The sequence below is a fragment of the Diadema antillarum genome, unplaced genomic scaffold (assembly GCF_040938485.1).
Source record: "Diadema antillarum isolate AM-2024a unplaced genomic scaffold, OU_Dant_1.0 scf00000098, whole genome shotgun sequence".
Classification (NCBI taxonomy): Eukaryota; Metazoa; Echinodermata; class Echinoidea; order Diadematoida; family Diadematidae; genus Diadema; species Diadema antillarum.
The window spans coordinates 1,280,001-1,297,624 of NW_027270987.1; the positions used below are offsets into that span (position 1 = coordinate 1,280,001).

At 37.4% G+C, this 17,624-nt stretch overlaps 1 protein-coding gene across 1 annotated transcript in view; it reads left to right on the top strand.

Annotated features, from left to right (window-relative positions):
- LOC139718621 (uncharacterized) overlaps nucleotides 1–17,002 on the top strand; it is an 18,206-nt gene extending 1,204 nt beyond the window's left edge. The window contains exons 2-5 of the mRNA XM_071630080.1: nucleotides 3,415–3,901; nucleotides 7,102–7,245; nucleotides 13,399–13,493; nucleotides 15,733–17,002. Coding sequence (XP_071486181.1) covers nucleotides 3,743–3,901; nucleotides 7,102–7,245; nucleotides 13,399–13,493; nucleotides 15,733–16,705 — 1,371 coding nt within the window. The 5' untranslated portion in view covers nucleotides 3,415–3,742 and the 3' untranslated portion in view covers nucleotides 16,706–17,002. The remainder of the gene's footprint in view (nucleotides 1–3,414; nucleotides 3,902–7,101; nucleotides 7,246–13,398; nucleotides 13,494–15,732) is intronic.
- The last annotated feature ends 622 nt before the right edge of the window (nucleotides 17,003–17,624 follow it).

Consider the following 17,624-nt stretch of genomic DNA (forward strand, 5'->3'; position numbering starts at 1 on the left):
TATTTATAAGGTCAACAAACTCTTAGACTCTCATTAGTGTATGAATGCTACATTCTATGCTGCATGTAATATCATTGTTTATCTTAATATTGCTTTGAAGAAAGCATGTAATTATGACAGTAACAGATCAGGTCATCTTTCTCTGATGGAAATAGGGAATATTCACTTTTAAGAAGTTATTGCACTATTTGAAATTGCGTCAGATCGTCTTACATTGTATGCCGTGACACTCCAAAATGCCCGTCCTTGACGTGTAATCTGAATGTTACATTACTGTTTTTGTTTGTTTTTATATTCTTTCTCAAGAAAAAGGAGACTCTGCGTTTTTATGATACAAAATGCAACTTCATGCAGTAAGGACTATACTTATACGTCTGTTGTTGAAGTTATGTACAGACCGCAGTAACACAAACACATAAACTCTCGTCTTCACGAATACATGTATATATATATTATATATATATAATCGTATATAATCATACAGAGATGATAACGACGAAAGCCAGCAATATACGATTTACGTGGAAATATTACAAGGACTAATGGATGCCTGAGTATAATAAAGGGATTACGTCAGTTGTTAATTACATATTATGTTCCGATTTATCCGAAAGAAAAGTACATACCGATCCCATACTGTTGTTTCGATACACACCACATGAAAGAAAGGAAGAAAGAATTCAAGAAATATAAGAAAACGCACTTTTGAATATAACATTCTAGCAATTAAACCTTAGAATATGTCCAAATTTGTTTCGAATGTACTTCGTCTTGTAATGAAAATGAATAGAGTGATCATTGAATATGATTTCAAGTAGATTTCTCGTTTCCAACTTGTTTTTTTTTTTAATAATGTTGCTTCCGTATCTTGTACTTCGTATGCTTAGTTGATAACTTTTGCTATATATTACTCAGTATACATTGTAGTTTGAAAACAGTATAATGTAATTGTCAGTTAATTTGCTATCTTACTCAATTATCAGATACAGTGTATGTAAACATGTTATATTCTGTAGGTTTGCAACAAAATCTTTGCTGAATTGAATTGAATTCATCCCTAATAAACATGTATTATAACTTGATGCATTGTAAATAATATTGATACGAATTATTTTCCGTCGTTGATTCAAGACGAAAATTTCTTGTAGTGAGAACATAAACTAATGTTTGTACTCAATTATTTTTAATATCTATCATCAAAGTGGTGATATCTTGTTTCATCAGTAAGCCCGTCACGATCCATAAGGTACTGTACAAGTGAAATATGAACTGAAATATATATATATATATATATATATATATATATATATATATATATATGTATATATACACACACCTGTATAATAATATTACCCTCCTAAGATTCTAAGTATACTTCAGCGACAAACGATTCTATAATCCCAGCTTATATCGGGTTGACAAACTGTTCTCATGTCGTTCCTTTCTTCTGAGTCACTGAATCATTCCAAAGTACTTCAGAGTTTGGACAGAATTCAAGGATTTATGGAATGATATACATCGTCTTTCCTCTCTGCCCCCAGTTTAATTCTGTCTGTTATGATTTAACAACCATTCAGCAAATGGGGCCTCGCTTTTGATATTACCCGTTTTAAATCGACGTCGCGAATAACTTTTGTTTCACGAAAACATCACTTGTAACTCGACAAAAGAACTCGTCTAGCACTTTTTGCAATCGCTTTGCAGAAAACGTATTTGTATACAATTTATATATACTGTATATATATATCTATATTTACGTATCTAACATGACTTGTGATGAAATAAATGGGTGCCATTTTTATCGTAGTAGTGCAAGATCAGGCACTATTTCAGAAATCGTCAAGTCCTTCGCTGGAAATACCGGATACACGATTTAAAAGTACCAATAATCAATGTTGTGAAAACACTTTATCTACTACTAGTATTATTACTGAGAAAGAAAAGTATGTGTACGTGTTCTTCATCAATGCATAGGCTGCACGAACACTATACTATACACCATTAGCACCATTATGATTCAATTTTCAGTGAGCCCCTGGGCCGAATTATAAAACTGCGCGTTGGCTACATAAACCATGCATTTGCCATGCACATGTCAAAAGGCTGTAGGGCCCAATAAGTCAGCTTCTGTTAATAGTACTGTGATTATCCGTCCTGCGTCTAATCTTTAGTAAATGTACATGTAGGCCTACTTCTGGGACTTTTGCAGTGATGACTGTTATGATGTTAGTCTAGGTTAGTGCATTCAACATGCAGTTTTCACCATAAAAAGGATGAAGGCCATTATGCGGGGGAAAAGAAAATCAGAACAAAGGATAACGAATACGTGTACAATGCTTCTCTTAAATCCTCTTACTATCATTGTCTCGAAATCTCTCGGCTATTGTACACATTGTCTCGCCCTTGGTTAGCAAAGGGTTAAGAGCTGATGGTAGCTTTAAAAAAAAAGAGAAAAAAAATAAGTTCTGTAGTTTCCCCTTCTGGTGAAACTACTGTGCAGTAAAGTTACCCATCACTGTTTTGTGGCTTTTATCAACAGACTGTAATGGCTAACCGAACCTTGGACATTGAACAGTTCCATTAGTTCAGTGTTTGTCATAGGATCATTTTAAAGGCATAATTCACCATTTTCAGATGAAACAAAAACCCAGCCTAGTACTTCAAAAGAGATCTAAGATATGAGTTAGGGATAGAAACAATCAATGTAGAAATTTGAACCAGTATAATGGATGTTAGGCATTGTTAAATATACAAAATGTGAACAATAGTTATTTAAAAAAAAAAGGTTTCTAGACTAAACCGTCTGCAGTTATGGTTTAATGAGAAAAATAGTGATATTTTAGGCTTTATTGCAAAAAAATGTATGTGGTAGGATATTTTTTGATACAACTGCCCTACACATATGCACCAAAACTGATATCTTGATTTTTTTTTTAATCACTGATCCCAAAGATAGAAACAGGACCTTGAACAGCGCTTTCTTGCAGCTTGTGTTTTTTTTTTCCTTGAGGAAATGTTTGAATTGAGGGGCGTTTATCAGTTATTATTACCTACTTGCTTATGTGTATCGCAACATGAAAGCCAGATACATTGTATATCCCCCCCCCCAAAGCTGAAAGAACTACTGTACTTGAATGCTAGTCCCTAATTTCCTGTAAAAAAACATACTAAAATAGAAGTCCTTTGTAAATCAATTCAATTAAATCAGGTATTCTGTGTTGCCTAATTTGAGAATAGACATTTATTGTTTTAGTTAAACGTCCCCATGTAATGCCAACTCGCGATTGTAATAATAATGCAGGATTCATTGTTCTTTTGTTGTAGGAGACAACGAGCGTATGTGACATTTATTTATATCGCATTGTTTTCACTGATTGATCGCCTTGTTTGTTCTCTGTCCTATTCTCTTCACAGGGGCTCACAGGTGTGACGCATACCTGGAACGTGTATTTTTCTCCGAGGTACCTATAACTTCAGAACGGGTGGAATCAACTGGCCGTACATTGTGAAGAGTGAAAAAAAAAACCACGTGTGATTCATAGGATTAGACGCTACGAAGTTAAATATGAGTTGATTATTTTTGTCATTGATGATACGGACAACATTGTCATCTTCAACATGTAAAGCAAGAGGCTGGTGAAAAGTGAAATGAAGTCAGATGCAGATGTTATGTGTGAGCGGCAGTGATTAGTTTGTCTTCACTGCAGCTATACGATAGGACACTGGATGAACACTGGAAAATATGCCGAGCGTGATGAGAAGAGCAGACTCTGTCACTCCCGGGAACAGACGAGAGTCGCCTGTTCCCGGCTCTCCGGGATCGGGAACAATCCAACGGGAACCGAGAAGGATCCACCGGCAGCAGGGCGGTCGACAAGGCTCTTCCCCGTTGCAGCAAATGGTGAGCATTTACTCGTATTACTCGTATTTTACTATCCAGTATTACTAGTATCTATGTGGACATGTTAATGATCATCGAATTGAATGATTTTTGTCCATGTTTGGATTGCAATCAAACAACTTATCATTTGAGAGTCAAACAAATTTCAAGCCGTCGTCTCGTCAAGATAATTGCTCATTTAACGACAGCCTTCTTTCCCACCAATATATGCATTGTAGAACAATTCAGACAGATTATACTATTATATTCCTCTCTCCAGAATAGCTCTAAATCAACATTATATTATCTGTTCATTCTGTTATCAGTCGATAATACACGTAATTTTAGTTATGTTTAAATGTACCATTATCATGTCTTGTTTTTGAGAAATGACCGTATTTCATTTTTGATAAGTGCAGAAAACTTTGAATGAAGTTAAATTTGAATTTGAACAACATTGTTGAGGTCGTTACATCCACCAAATATTGCGAAGCTCATAATAATGTGCTGCTGATCTGTTACTCCCACGTATAATGCGTCATTTCGTGATTTAATGGGCGTAGGCATTGCCTGCTATCCAAATTGCTCCTTTTGTCGATCCCTCCTATCGGAAGTCTGTAAGTGAACATTAAGAATTTGATTTATCACAAATTTAAACCTTTTTTTGGGGGGGGGGGGGGGGGGTTGTAGTTTAATGCAACTTTGATATTTTTCAATAATTACGCTGTGGTGTATCACATGCGATTGTACTTTCTTTTGTTCCTTTGTAGTTTAGTTATGTTTTGTTGAGCTTTTTTACAACAGTGTAATTTTATTTTTTTTTTTTATTTTAATTTTTGTTTTGACTTGAGGAGCAGAACAAATGCAAAAACAAAACAACAACAACAACAACAACAACAAAACAAAGCAAAACACCCCATAAGAAACAAACAATAACCCTTCAATTCATCTAAGTTAACGTTGCTGGGGTTTTTTTCTCTCCAAAAGTCACCAAACCGTTTCTAGTGACAAATTGAATCAATGTTCATGTACAAGCGAATTTATGGAATATTGTAGGGCAAAACAATCCAGTTAAAGAAAGGCTGTCAACCAGTTAATAGGAGGGGACGTACGAATTCTGTGTAATTGTGTCGTCTGTTGGTATATAGATTTCCAAAACTTCTTTATTTAAATGTTTTGAATAGTAGAAACACTCGTGACTGAAAATGCCGTCAATAAAGCGGCATAATGTAAGGCTTGATTGAAGCTCCTTGGTGCCGAATTATTCTGGTCATGTGATTAAGAAACTAAAAAAGACATATCAAAACAGACAAGACTCAAAGAGTATATTATATGAGGACAATAAAACAATCATGGAAGCTTGGAGTAATTTCTCCACCACTATGGAGACCTCTTATACATTAATCAAATAATTTTGAATAACTTGCATAGTAATAAATGACGCGATTCAGTTTGGGTCAGACTGGATGAGTTATATGGTGTTAGTGATAGAATATGAGAAAGACATCCATAGGGGAAAATAGTTGTGAGAATAACTGAAAGTAAATCAATTTCATTCCATCACAACATCAGTACTGACTACGGATACACTGATTGCTTAATTGTCCTTGCGTTAAAAAAAGATAGTATATCAAATGTCAAAACAAATTGGTGAGGTCACTGCAGTATTCCAGTAATCAAATATAATGAATACACAACTCATGATCTGATATAAAAGAGAGTTATATGCGCTGATTCGCGACATAGACAAGGTGGGTTATACAAAGCATTTTGTTACGGACGACCTAGTTTTTTGGCTGGTCGTCTCATGGTATGTAGTTTATTTATCAATACATGTCCCTGGATCCATCCAGAGGATTAAAAGCATGGCTTAATTTAGGTAACGTTGTAGAAATTGTGCCAAAGAATTCACCTTCTGTCACTGAGAATGTCCAATTCTGTCTTGATATTCTTTGTAAGTAAAATACAAAAAGTTTTCTTCTCACGATAGAAAAGTCAGTATTAGTAATGGTGAGTACTATTCGAATTCTAGCATTGTGGAATATTAATGCTGTTTGTGTGAGGCAGTGAGGAACTTATTTTGAAGCCTAAATGAAAATCACATGGTAATACTATTCAAAATGTTTGCTTGGTCGAAATATGAAATAACTTCCATAATCCAAATAACCTTCTCCATGAATTAAACTTTTGAGGTTTTATCAGATTACAGCACACTCAATGTAGAAACTTTGCCCCTGCCGCGGATAGGGAAAGCTTGATAGGAAACTGTGATAAGACGAAAAGTGTACTAGTAGTAATAGATGAGTCTAGAATATTATATATTCCAAGTAATCATACTGGAGGAAACTAGTACCTGCTGACTCAAGCATTCACGGAAGCTTTGATTCCAGTTTAGGTTTCCGTGTGTTGAGTTATAGTCACGTATGTCTCCAAAAGACACCGACAGTACTGTATGTTAAAAAAGATTACAACGGGACCCTCGGCAAAGATAACATTGAAAATAGTGAATCAATCAACTTATTACCCACATCTTACAGAAAAAGCCCACCAATTTGCTTCAGTGGTCAAATAGAAATAAGGATCTTTGTAGAGCATGTCAGGAATCCCTTCCCTCCAAGTTCTGCCCATTGCGTTCACACATTAACAGTTCCAAGAGCATCCAAGTGCTAAACTTTGAAGAAAAAGACCCATGACATGCGTTGAGACGATCCGCATTTCTCTGTGACCACTTACTCCAGTAACCAAATTGAATAGGGTTTTCTGCAATATTTAGGTAAGATGTTACATTTTAGACCCTGAAATAGCATTCAGACAGTTGAATCATATTGAAAGTTGTCAATGCGGAAATTCGATTGTTATTATTATTATTTTTTTTTTTTGGGGGGGGGGGGACCATACTGTAAAATCAACCCCACCTAAATCGACCTCGCATAAGTCGAAAAATTGGCTAGTTTGAAGAAAAATTCTATAAATGAAAATGATCAATTTCATAGGTCTTTTTCTTGTTTTTTGAATATCCATTGACTAATTGACATACTTTATAGTCAGTTCTTATGATTATCATGATCTGTTGTGTACTCTGACTTTATATGTTTCAAGAATGCATGATTTCTGCCGTTGTTTGTGTTGTTGTTTATTATCTTTAACTGCAAAGCTCACATTGATCATTAACGGCATTTTGTATTTTGTATTTTTTCCTTTTTCCAATCGGCAATGTATAGGAGACACAGGGTAACGCCAACGGCTACCGGAACGTCATTTCTTCAGCCTTTACCGAGCAGTTGCAGGGAAGGCGACCTTCACATAATATTTCTGGAAGGGCCTCGCGGTTCCCTTTCTACCACGCCTATCTCTCGGAGGAAGAGGTAAAGATTATATAGTTTCCGATCTCATCTTATCTATTATACCGATTTCGATTTCATCTTGCGATAGCAACACTGATAACCCAAATATTGAAAGTAAAAACGAGATATGTACAAATTAACAGTCTTACTCGTTCTCAATGTCTGAATACCAAGAAACTATATGTGTGATGTCGCTAAACAGTGCGTTCTTTCTCTCATTGCTGTTTTGTTGTACAAAAGTGTCTTGAAGAGTTAATAGTAAACTATCCTATTCTGTTTTAAAACACAATTTACCAGTTCATTAATTGACTCATGCCTGCGCGTTACCTACGAGAGGAATACTACTAAATTGAAATCGAAGTCAAAATCTGTCATTTCTATCAAATGAAACTGATCTTAACCTCGTGATGATAATCATTTTGTGTAAAAACAATTTGATGACGTCATACAACTTCATGATATTTGAAGTTATCCTATGGTGTCCGGTTTTTCTTTGATCGAGTGGCTGGTTACTTCTGTTCCATTCTTTATTTCTTTTTCTTTGTGTGTGTGTGTGTGTGTGTGTGTGTGTGTGTGTGTGTGGCAGTATAAGAGGAATTCTGGATCAGTAAAAAATAAGTTTGAAAAGAAAGAGTAGATGTTACTTGTACAATTCACGGTGAAACTTTGATCAAAATCGGATAGGCCTACATTTAAGGGTAATTATAAAATTGTAAATTTCGCTAGTTTTCACAAAACAGTTCTGGAACAGTCAATATCAATCTGTAAATCGTGAGTTCATGATGTCATCATTTCACACCTTACTTTATACGTCTGTACATGACATTTTGAACTATTCAGAATTTTTATTCAAACGCAGTTGTGCCCCAGTATACATCAATTTCTAATAATCATATCTGACAAATCATTATTTTGGCGTTTGAAGTTGGTCTGCCACAAACATCATTGTTTTCACTTATATTGTAGAAAAATTTAGATTTTCGTCCTTTTTAGGTTCATGATCAATGGAAAATTGTGAGGTGATGACATCATCAGCTCACCAATTTGCATATCCATATCAGTTATTGTTCAAGAGGTCTTTTGCCAAAGTTAGCGAATCTTAAAAAAAAAATGTTGTAGCTTCCTTGTTTTTGATCTGATTGGATCAAACTTTCTCTGCAGTGCTTGTAAAGTTTTACTCTCATTTTTTCTTTGGTCCAGAATACCCCTCTATAAAGCTCAACTCGTGATTTAAGGTCCGATGTGGTTTTAATTGATGATTCTTAAAGAAATCCTTAAGTTATAAAAGCTGCGAGATGTCAATAAGACTGTACATGGTGAAATGATTATGATGAATAACCTTGTACAATCCCTCCGCTCTGAGCCCCCCCCCCCCCCACAAAACAAAGCCAAACAAAACAAAATACCATCAGCAGAACAGACAAACAGACAAAGTGGTATTGAAGTGAAAGAACCACTCTGGTGTAGAGTTAGGTCAAAATAATGTACACACGCACTAAAATATTTCTGTGAAGTTGAAACCAGCTTCTATAGTCCTACTGTGTGTCAGGTCATATCGTCCAGTTGTATCAAATTGCCCGATATTGGCTTTTCATTATTTAGAGTATGGGTTATTTTTCACCATTCCTCCTAATTATAAAGTAATTCTGCGATTTGGTCTTCACTTCTGTGCACTCATGGCACTTTGTATGCAGTTGTACGTCATTACCGAGTTCTCACCTAACATTAATTTCGGGAAATGATAGCTTCTTCGGTATGATAAGTGTCAATATCAAAAAGTTAAGAGCCCACTAAGGAATGCAATTTTCAGCTTCCTACACACTGGATCGACAGTATTTAAGTTACTCAGAATCTTTTAATAGCCGAGTATAAATAGATTTGGACGTTATACGTAGGTACAGTTTACGGGGCAGTTGGCAAAACCAGTGCTTCTTGCGTGTTATAACGTACTCTCAGTCACGTGACGCGGCTATTCGCTGACGTAAGAGTGCATGGGCTTGCTATTGTGATGCGATTATTTCCATCCGCGATGGGGAGTTGGTTTCGCTTTTAGACGCACGTCAACAATCGCTGAAACATGATACAGAATTTTGTTTTATTTTCTGCCCTACTCTTCGCATTTCTACCCCTCTCTCCCTCTTTCTCCAGTGGAAGTAAGTGCTCTTCATCGACTAGATTTCAAAGTAGATGTTTCGGCGTAAGTGTTAAGGAAACTCTTCCACAAACGCTGTATATCATCAATGCTAATCTCTATGTACATTCTGCCATGTAACTCCCAGATTTTTTTTTTTCAGATCAGTGTCGCTCAAGGTAAAGCAGTCAAACACATTAAGGAAAAGCCAGAAAACCCCTACTAGCTATGAATAAAGCTGATTCAAACACACAAACGAACAAATCAACAAACGGAAATCGATTTCATCGCGTCACGTTGGTATAATATTGCAGTGGAAATGTCCCTTTTTTCAACAAAGACTGCTGAGTCTATATAAATGTCATAAATAGTGATACCTACATTTTCACTTATATATCAACCTTTTCAAGAATGCTCAGACGTGTGACTTCGCGCGTAGAACCTGATTCGCGATAGAATGAATAATTCTAAATCTGCAAATTTAGTCACTTTATTAAGTTCAATACATTTGTTACCATGGCAAGGAGCGAAGACATCAGTGACTAAGTAAAACTTAAATGGCAATTGAACAAGTAACTCGAGATCTATGATTAGTCACTTTTCTTGCATTTTAGTAAGAAATGGAAATATGGGTTCTTTTAAAAAGTGATCGTGACAAGTCGATAATTATTCTTCGAATGTGCATTTGACACTGAAAAAATATATACTTTGGTATTGACAGTTAAGAAAAGTGTATACCCCAAACAAAATGTGGATTTAGTCAATATACAAACATCAGTAGAATATGCTCAGTGGCTGCCGGGCCCACAATCAATTGGGCAAAAAGAATTTCCATTTTCGGACAATAAAAGTTGGAGTTTGGAGTTTATAGGAAGTTTGAGGAAAATCGAAAAATCCGTTCTATTAAGTGATTAAAATTTGGTTTATATCCATTGCTGGATAAGAAATGTTACAATAGTTAATGATGTCGCTGCGATGGAAGGACATAACAAACTTAAAAAAAATCCATATATTTGTATTTCTTGCTCTGATTAAAGAGCACTAACTTACCTCATTTAGAAGGCGTGTGGAACCGTATATTACCTTTAGATGTGTAAATAAGAAGTTGAGGAAATTAAATATCTATCATGAAAATATGAAGTCTTCTTTAATTCCCTTCATATTTTGTCTTAATATTGTTCCACTACAGTTTTGTGTGAGATCCATGTCCCGCCATGTCTTAATAAGAAGGCTAAACATAAAATTCGCGTTGGTACAGCAGTGGAATGATATAAAGTTGGTTATCAATTATTGTGGTAATTGCTACTGTAGTGACAATTTGCCAACTTTCCAGACATATCAGGTCCACGACACGTCATGATATAATGAAGGCCTACATAGTCTTTATGACTGCAAAAAAAAAAAAAAATGTCATAGTGGGGAAAAGAATGCCAATAGTTCGCATCGATTTCGATGCCACACTATTGAAACGATAATCGCAGTTGCCATAGCAACAACTGAAATACTTGCATCTGATTGGTTGCTGCCAACATGCCGCCATGGAAACTGCACCGGCATACTGCAACAACACGTAGTTGTCAACAGCTTCATTCAAGGATATTCACATATCCCTCTGTAACACTGTAATTTCAACGTAATGACAAACAGGTTTTAAATGCACCATACACGCAAATTTTAATGGGTCACTTGACTTCATTACCAGTATTGCTATAGATTGGAAAGTGGGGGTAATTCATTATGACATAGAATACAAAATCACAAAAATACAAAAATCACAGTCAGTATAGAATTTACATTCAGAATCTTAAAAATATATCAGCATTTGAAATGTATAGTATAGGTTTATCTTAGAAAGATACCTTTAAATGCAGATGGGAGCTCGAATGCTTAAGACTGGCATGTCTTTGGGCTAAAATGAAAATGAACTGATTTAAAAGAGGATGAAAGTTCACAGGGAAGTCACAGTTGTGAAGTGAATGTTTATAGCAATTCCTGCAAGTGCTGTTGATACAGCACACTATACAGTGGAGACTGTTTGAAGCTGACACAATATTCACTTGTGACACAGCTCTTTCCACCGGCAAAATTTGTAAATCCGCAGACACACCTTGCGCGTAAATCATTTATATCGTCACCTTTAAGTTTAATCTGTCTTGCCGCAAATAAAGACCTTTTCCTGTCTTGTTCAGAAGCTCACGTTTCCTGGATGTAATGAAGAATCTAAGCAAGATCGAAATATTGTTTACATTATTTAGATGTAACATCTTTTTTAAGATAAAAAGGATGAAATAATTAGAACCCTATTTTGAAACAGATTTATTCTTCTGATAATGAATATTAACATTGGTCTGAACCACATACTTAAATAAAGGGAAGTGTTGACTTTATCAGCTCACAGCTCCTTTACTTTAGTTGTGCAGGAAATGTGTAAAGTCATGGGTTTTGTCCAGAATATAAAAGAAAAGATCGCCTGATTTTTGGAAGACAAAATATTTGATACGAAATTCATCGAAAATTTTGTTTGCCAGTCATTCTTTAATTAAATTTCCGTTTGTCATCTTTCGATTTGCTTGTAACAATTTCGACGAAGATTGTCATGGAATTCCCTTGTTATCCGCTGTTCTCAATATTGCTTGCGGATATTATGCGGTTATATGTCTCGTGATGATGGCTGATTTTATTCCCCACGCCTATTTTCATTGCGAAAGTTCACGAGCGATGCGAATCTTTTCAGGACGCCATGGTTCTTAGAACCTCATGTCTCCTATATACCAGCTTTCGAAACCTTCTGTTTTCATTCAGTGTGGTCTCATTTCATTTACCTTGGCCTCATTTCAAGACTTTATTAATTTGTTGGTGCGGTGACAATGTGTGGTGACGAATCTCGCTGTACAGTGAAAGTTGACTATACAAGTGACAGACGATATGGAATCGACATATAGTAGCATTTTGTTCAGAATTTCCAATGATAATTTTAATCCGACAAGTTTACCAGCTGTACTTCTATTTTCTGTATGTCTCGCCTTTTTCTTGTGTGTATAGACTTCCAACCTTTCAGCGGTGCATTGTTCATCTCTCCCTCTCCTGCTCTCTCCCTCACTCTCTCTTCTTTTTCTTCTTTTTCTTCATATTTGTTTCGATCTGTATTCTTCACGATGTTTTGGAGATCACATGAGGTGACTGGAGTTTATGATACATAGTAGTATATAGGAGCGTTCACACGGAGTCATCCCACTAGACCGACACCAGCGAGTCATGCAGCCCATGAGTTCGACATTGACAACAGGTCCATGAGTCATACAGCTTCTAGTCGTACAGCCCATGAGTTCGTCACAGGCAAATATTGCCCATGGGTTCGACACTAGGTAAAAACACGAGTTCGACATATACAGCACGGGGCTTAATGTGTCGGTCTCGTGGGCCTTGTTAGCTTAGTGTCGAACTAATGGGCTGTATGACTCGTGAGCTGTATAACTCACGGGCTGTATGGCTTATGAGCTGCATGACTAGTGGGCTGTATGACTCGTGGGTGTCGGTCTCGTGACGTGCACCCGTTCACACAACAGTTCGGTAGTGAGATTTTGATCACGATCCAAAATATCGAAGTTTGGATCGCGGGAGAGTGAGAGGAGTGAGTGAGAGAACTTGTGGTATGATCCCCGCATTGTATCATATCCCACCCAGGTCTCAGTGATTTCGATTCTGTGATAATGATAAATATCATCTGGACGCAATTAAATTTTGTGACGTGTAGGATGACTAAATTCGTGATGAAACTTTCGTGAATGCTGCAGAAGTCAGGGACTTCGTCATGTCTATAGAGAGATGGCATGATTGAGTTAGTGAGCAGGTGGCACCTTTAGGGGTCGGTTTTATCTTTAGAGGGTTAAAGGTGAAATTGAGAGAGGAAAGGTGGAGATGTCTCTCCGTGCACTGGTGTCAGAATACGAATCTTGTGAGCCATTCTGTGTCTACATTCAACGATATTCATACAACTTTGTTTCCTCCATCTTGTTTGCACCCGCCCCCCCCCCCCCCTACAGGAAGAAAATGCCTTCAAGGACCACCTCCTAAAGACAGGAGCCTACCTAATGCGGGATAGCAAGAGTAACCCCCACGCCGTGACGATGTCTGTCGTGTAAGTATACGCTATTAATGCAGATGATAATATAAATAGATAATAATGTGGTGATGATGATGATAATAATAATAATAATAATAATAATAATAATAATAATAATAATGATAATAGTAATAATAATAATAAGAAGAAGAAGAAGAAGAAGAAGAAGTAGAAGAAGAAGTCACTGAATATTGTATGAAAGCGGCCCTGATCTTGGTTTTGGAAGTTCTTGCATCCGAGAAGAGATTTAAAAACAACGCATGGACAAGGGCCTATTTTCGAACGAAATGTTGAAGAGATGAATCTCAAGGTATACAAGGGTATAGCACTATTGCGCTCGCCCTATACAGTATCCATAACAATCATCCCCATTGTCTGCGTCTGTTATACATATGTACGTGATATGAGGCAACAATGATATGCCGTACAATTATTATCAAAGTATCATGTTATGTTATGATTATTATGATAGCAGACTACGTTACCCAGGGTAGCCTCTACGGTGTTAGAACTGTTTTTTCCAATAGCGCTCTGTGCAAGTCTCATGACACTAGCATTGCCAGGTACCCATTAATACCTGCTTCAGTTATGGGGAAGTGTAATTGGACCCCCCCCCCAAAAAAAAAAAAAAAAAAAAAAAAAAAAGAAAGAAAAAAAAGAAAAAAAAAGGACTCGAGTCAAGACAAACAACAAAGAAATGAACAAAATCGTAAGAAAGGGGAACGCATCAGGCACGATTAAAACCTCTGATTTCCTGGTGTAAATGTCCAGAGCCGTCATACACACTATATGGTATTTCAAGGCGACCACTGTGCTTGAGTTTGAAGTGCTTGTCTCTGGAAATCACCACTTAAGTTTGTCCTCTTTTCTTTTGGTGTTCATGTCGAAACTTCATCGTCATGGATATGGATAGAATACTGAATACGCGAATTGTTCGAGAGCCTCTTACGATGTTTTACATGATTATCTGGGTCCGTACCAGAGATACGTGCCCTGATCTTGATTAGGCATTTACGTAGTAGGCCTATTTGAAAAAAAAATAAAAATAAAAAAAGGTTAATCTTCCAGATGCTACGGGCATCATGGAAATTTCCGTGTGTGATACGGACTTTCTGAAGCTTCATGTGTAGCAGTTTGTACATGCCTTTAGCTCAAACCATTGGAGATACAACTCAAGTGTCAGTTACACACAGAGAAAAGAACACACGTATGCACGCACTGTTTATAATGGGCACACTGCCCTGGGAATTCCATGTCTCTCGTGATATCCCGTTCCCACGGCAAAACTTCCTCACTGCAGTATTGCGAAGCAGACTTTTTAGTAGGCCTACATTGTGCAAATAATGATTGTAATTGAATGAAACAACATTGTATACACAGTCATATACTTATTCAATTATTTTGAACAATATTTTCTCATGTATATGTATATGTATATGTATATGTATATGTATATGTATATGTATATGTATATAGTATATGTATATGTATATGTATATTTATATGTATATGTATATATCGATTGTTATATACATTTTCTTTTTTCTCTTGAACTTGTATCAACACAAATGCGCTACTGGAAATAAAGTCTCATTTGAATTGAATTGAATTGAATTGAATATACATGTACCGTCTTTTTGGAAAATTATAATTGGCTCTTTCATGTCAGTTTTCGAGACCATGCAAAAGGAAGTCCTGATTTTAACAAGTGTAAATTTGACATCGAAATAATGATGTGATTGGTGATACATACATCGGCCAAGGCAGTCGATTTACTTAACAAATCATGATGAACACGTATTACTATTTCACCAGTAGCAAAGTGTCTTCTTTCAATCATATATACGTCAATGAGGACCATGTCTATCCAATATCCTTTAGCTCGTGACATCTTGATGTACAGTCATGCCATAAAAGTTTGTACAGCAAACTACCTTGACTGATCTCAGTGCAGTTCTAAAGAAATCAAATTGATTAATCAATCCAAGAAAAATGATGTTAATGTAGACAAGAGGAGAATTTATTTGCTAAATTAGAATTGATTACAAATGCTCAATCACTCCAATGTTTGACCAATCACGCTACATGCATATAAATCCAGGCTATTGCTATATATCTGTAGGTGATGTTGTTGGTGTTAAATTAGTCTACAGGGGATCTTCTGACAGACAGGTCCCCTTGAATTGATTTATGACGCACTGGAAATCTTGAGTCGATCGTTATTCATTGCGAAACTGTTTCTGTTCTGTTGCAGAATCGACCCGCTGCATCTGTACCACTTCCAGGTCGTCGAGAGCGGGAGGTATTTTGTGGTTGTCGGTATGGGAAAGCGGTTCCAATCTCTAGATGAAATGTTGGAGTACTATCAAGAGAACAGCATACCGGGATTAGAGAAGGATCGCATTTATCTCAGATTTCCCATAAGCTGCAACCGACAAAGTTGCAGAACGGAGAGGCATTCACAGCCAAGCCCTGTCTCGCCCCTGCTGCAGAATGGACTTTCTTCGCCAACAGGCGCTTCGTTCAACTCTCCGCCGAGGCCAAGCCGACGAAGATCTAACCCAGCGGTGTTGACAGTTCCCACCCAGACGGACCGGACGCAGCCCTTCCAGAGAACAGCCTCATCTCCGTCTCTGCCTACAAACAATTTGACTCCATCATATCGGCAGACACTGACACCCATCACGGAACCGCAGCAGAATGACGGCCAGCAGCATGAGCGCTCCGCGGCTGCCCAGGAGCAAGAGGCGCAACCTACCCGTGCCTCTTCGGAAGTCGATCTTTCACGTCTCTCCTCGTCGCCGCCGCCGCCCCCGTCATCGGGTGCCCACGCCATCGATCACCGCCCACCGATGCCCATTCCGCGGCCGCCGCCGGAGCCAGGCAGAGGACACATCTACTCCGAGGCCGATGACCCCGATTTGGATCGCATCCGCACCGTGTTAGAGCTGTGTCGCCAGTCCGACATGATGTACACGAGCCGGAAGAAGTGCACCTGTGGGCTGTACTTGGAAGAGTCGACCCTGGCGTCGGGATGGATGATGCACATCGACAACGAGCCAGGCAAGACGCAAGGACGCATCTTTTTCTTGGACACGAAGACGAATAGAACCACCTGGATGTTACCTGATGACGTGGAGGCTGAACTCAAGAGCAAGTTCCCCGTCAAGTGGGAATTCGTGGAGAAGCAGCTAGCCAGTCCTAAGGCAAAAACTAACTCTCCATAATGGACCCTTTAAAAGACATTGCTGATATTTACCAGCAGATGGATACTTTTATACAATGGGACTGTTTCATAATCATTGTGATTGAGGCAGAGTGGTTTGAAATCTTAATCGCGTGAATGTTCCATCCTGTGTTTCAAACTCTGATTTGAAAGCAGAAAATGGCGTCGGTTATGATCAAAGACTGTGCGACTTCATGTTTTGAGTGTTGCTGTCGTTGTCTGTTGATGATCACTAACAAATCTAGATTAGAATGTACGGACAGTCAGTGTGTTCCCCATTTTTGAGACATTATTTACATTGAGGCATTCTGTGACTGATATATCATGTCTGTTCACATCATATGCATTAAGCTTCCTTATACTATGCAAGTAACAGTGTGTGTGTGTGTGTGTGTGCGTGTACATGAATGAAAGTTACAAGAACAGCATGACAAATGAATATAATGCCCTCATTATTATCTTCCGCTTCACAAGCTTTATTGTATTTTTTTATTGCCAATCGTAAATGTAAATCGGAAAAAAACTCCATACATTGATTTTAATGTCGAAAAATGATGTACCAGAATTACAAGCATGACAAGTAACATCGCTTTCTTATTTATTTTCATCGTACTTCCGTGGATTATTTAAGGTTTGCGATATGTTGTCTTTTCTCAGAGATCTAGGGTTATGATACAACCCATCCATTTTTACGTGATCCCCATGTTTGACCTCACCACAGAATGGGCATTTTCTTTCATTTTCCCCACCTTAAACATGAAGCAATAAAAAGAGTGTAATTTTGTATATTTAGATGAAGAAGCTATAGGCAACGTCGACTTTCCAGATGGTATAGTATTGGTGGAAATGAGGATTGGACTTTTAACTTTTTGCGAGATACCAAGCAACCACTTATGAAATAATACAGATCACACCATTCT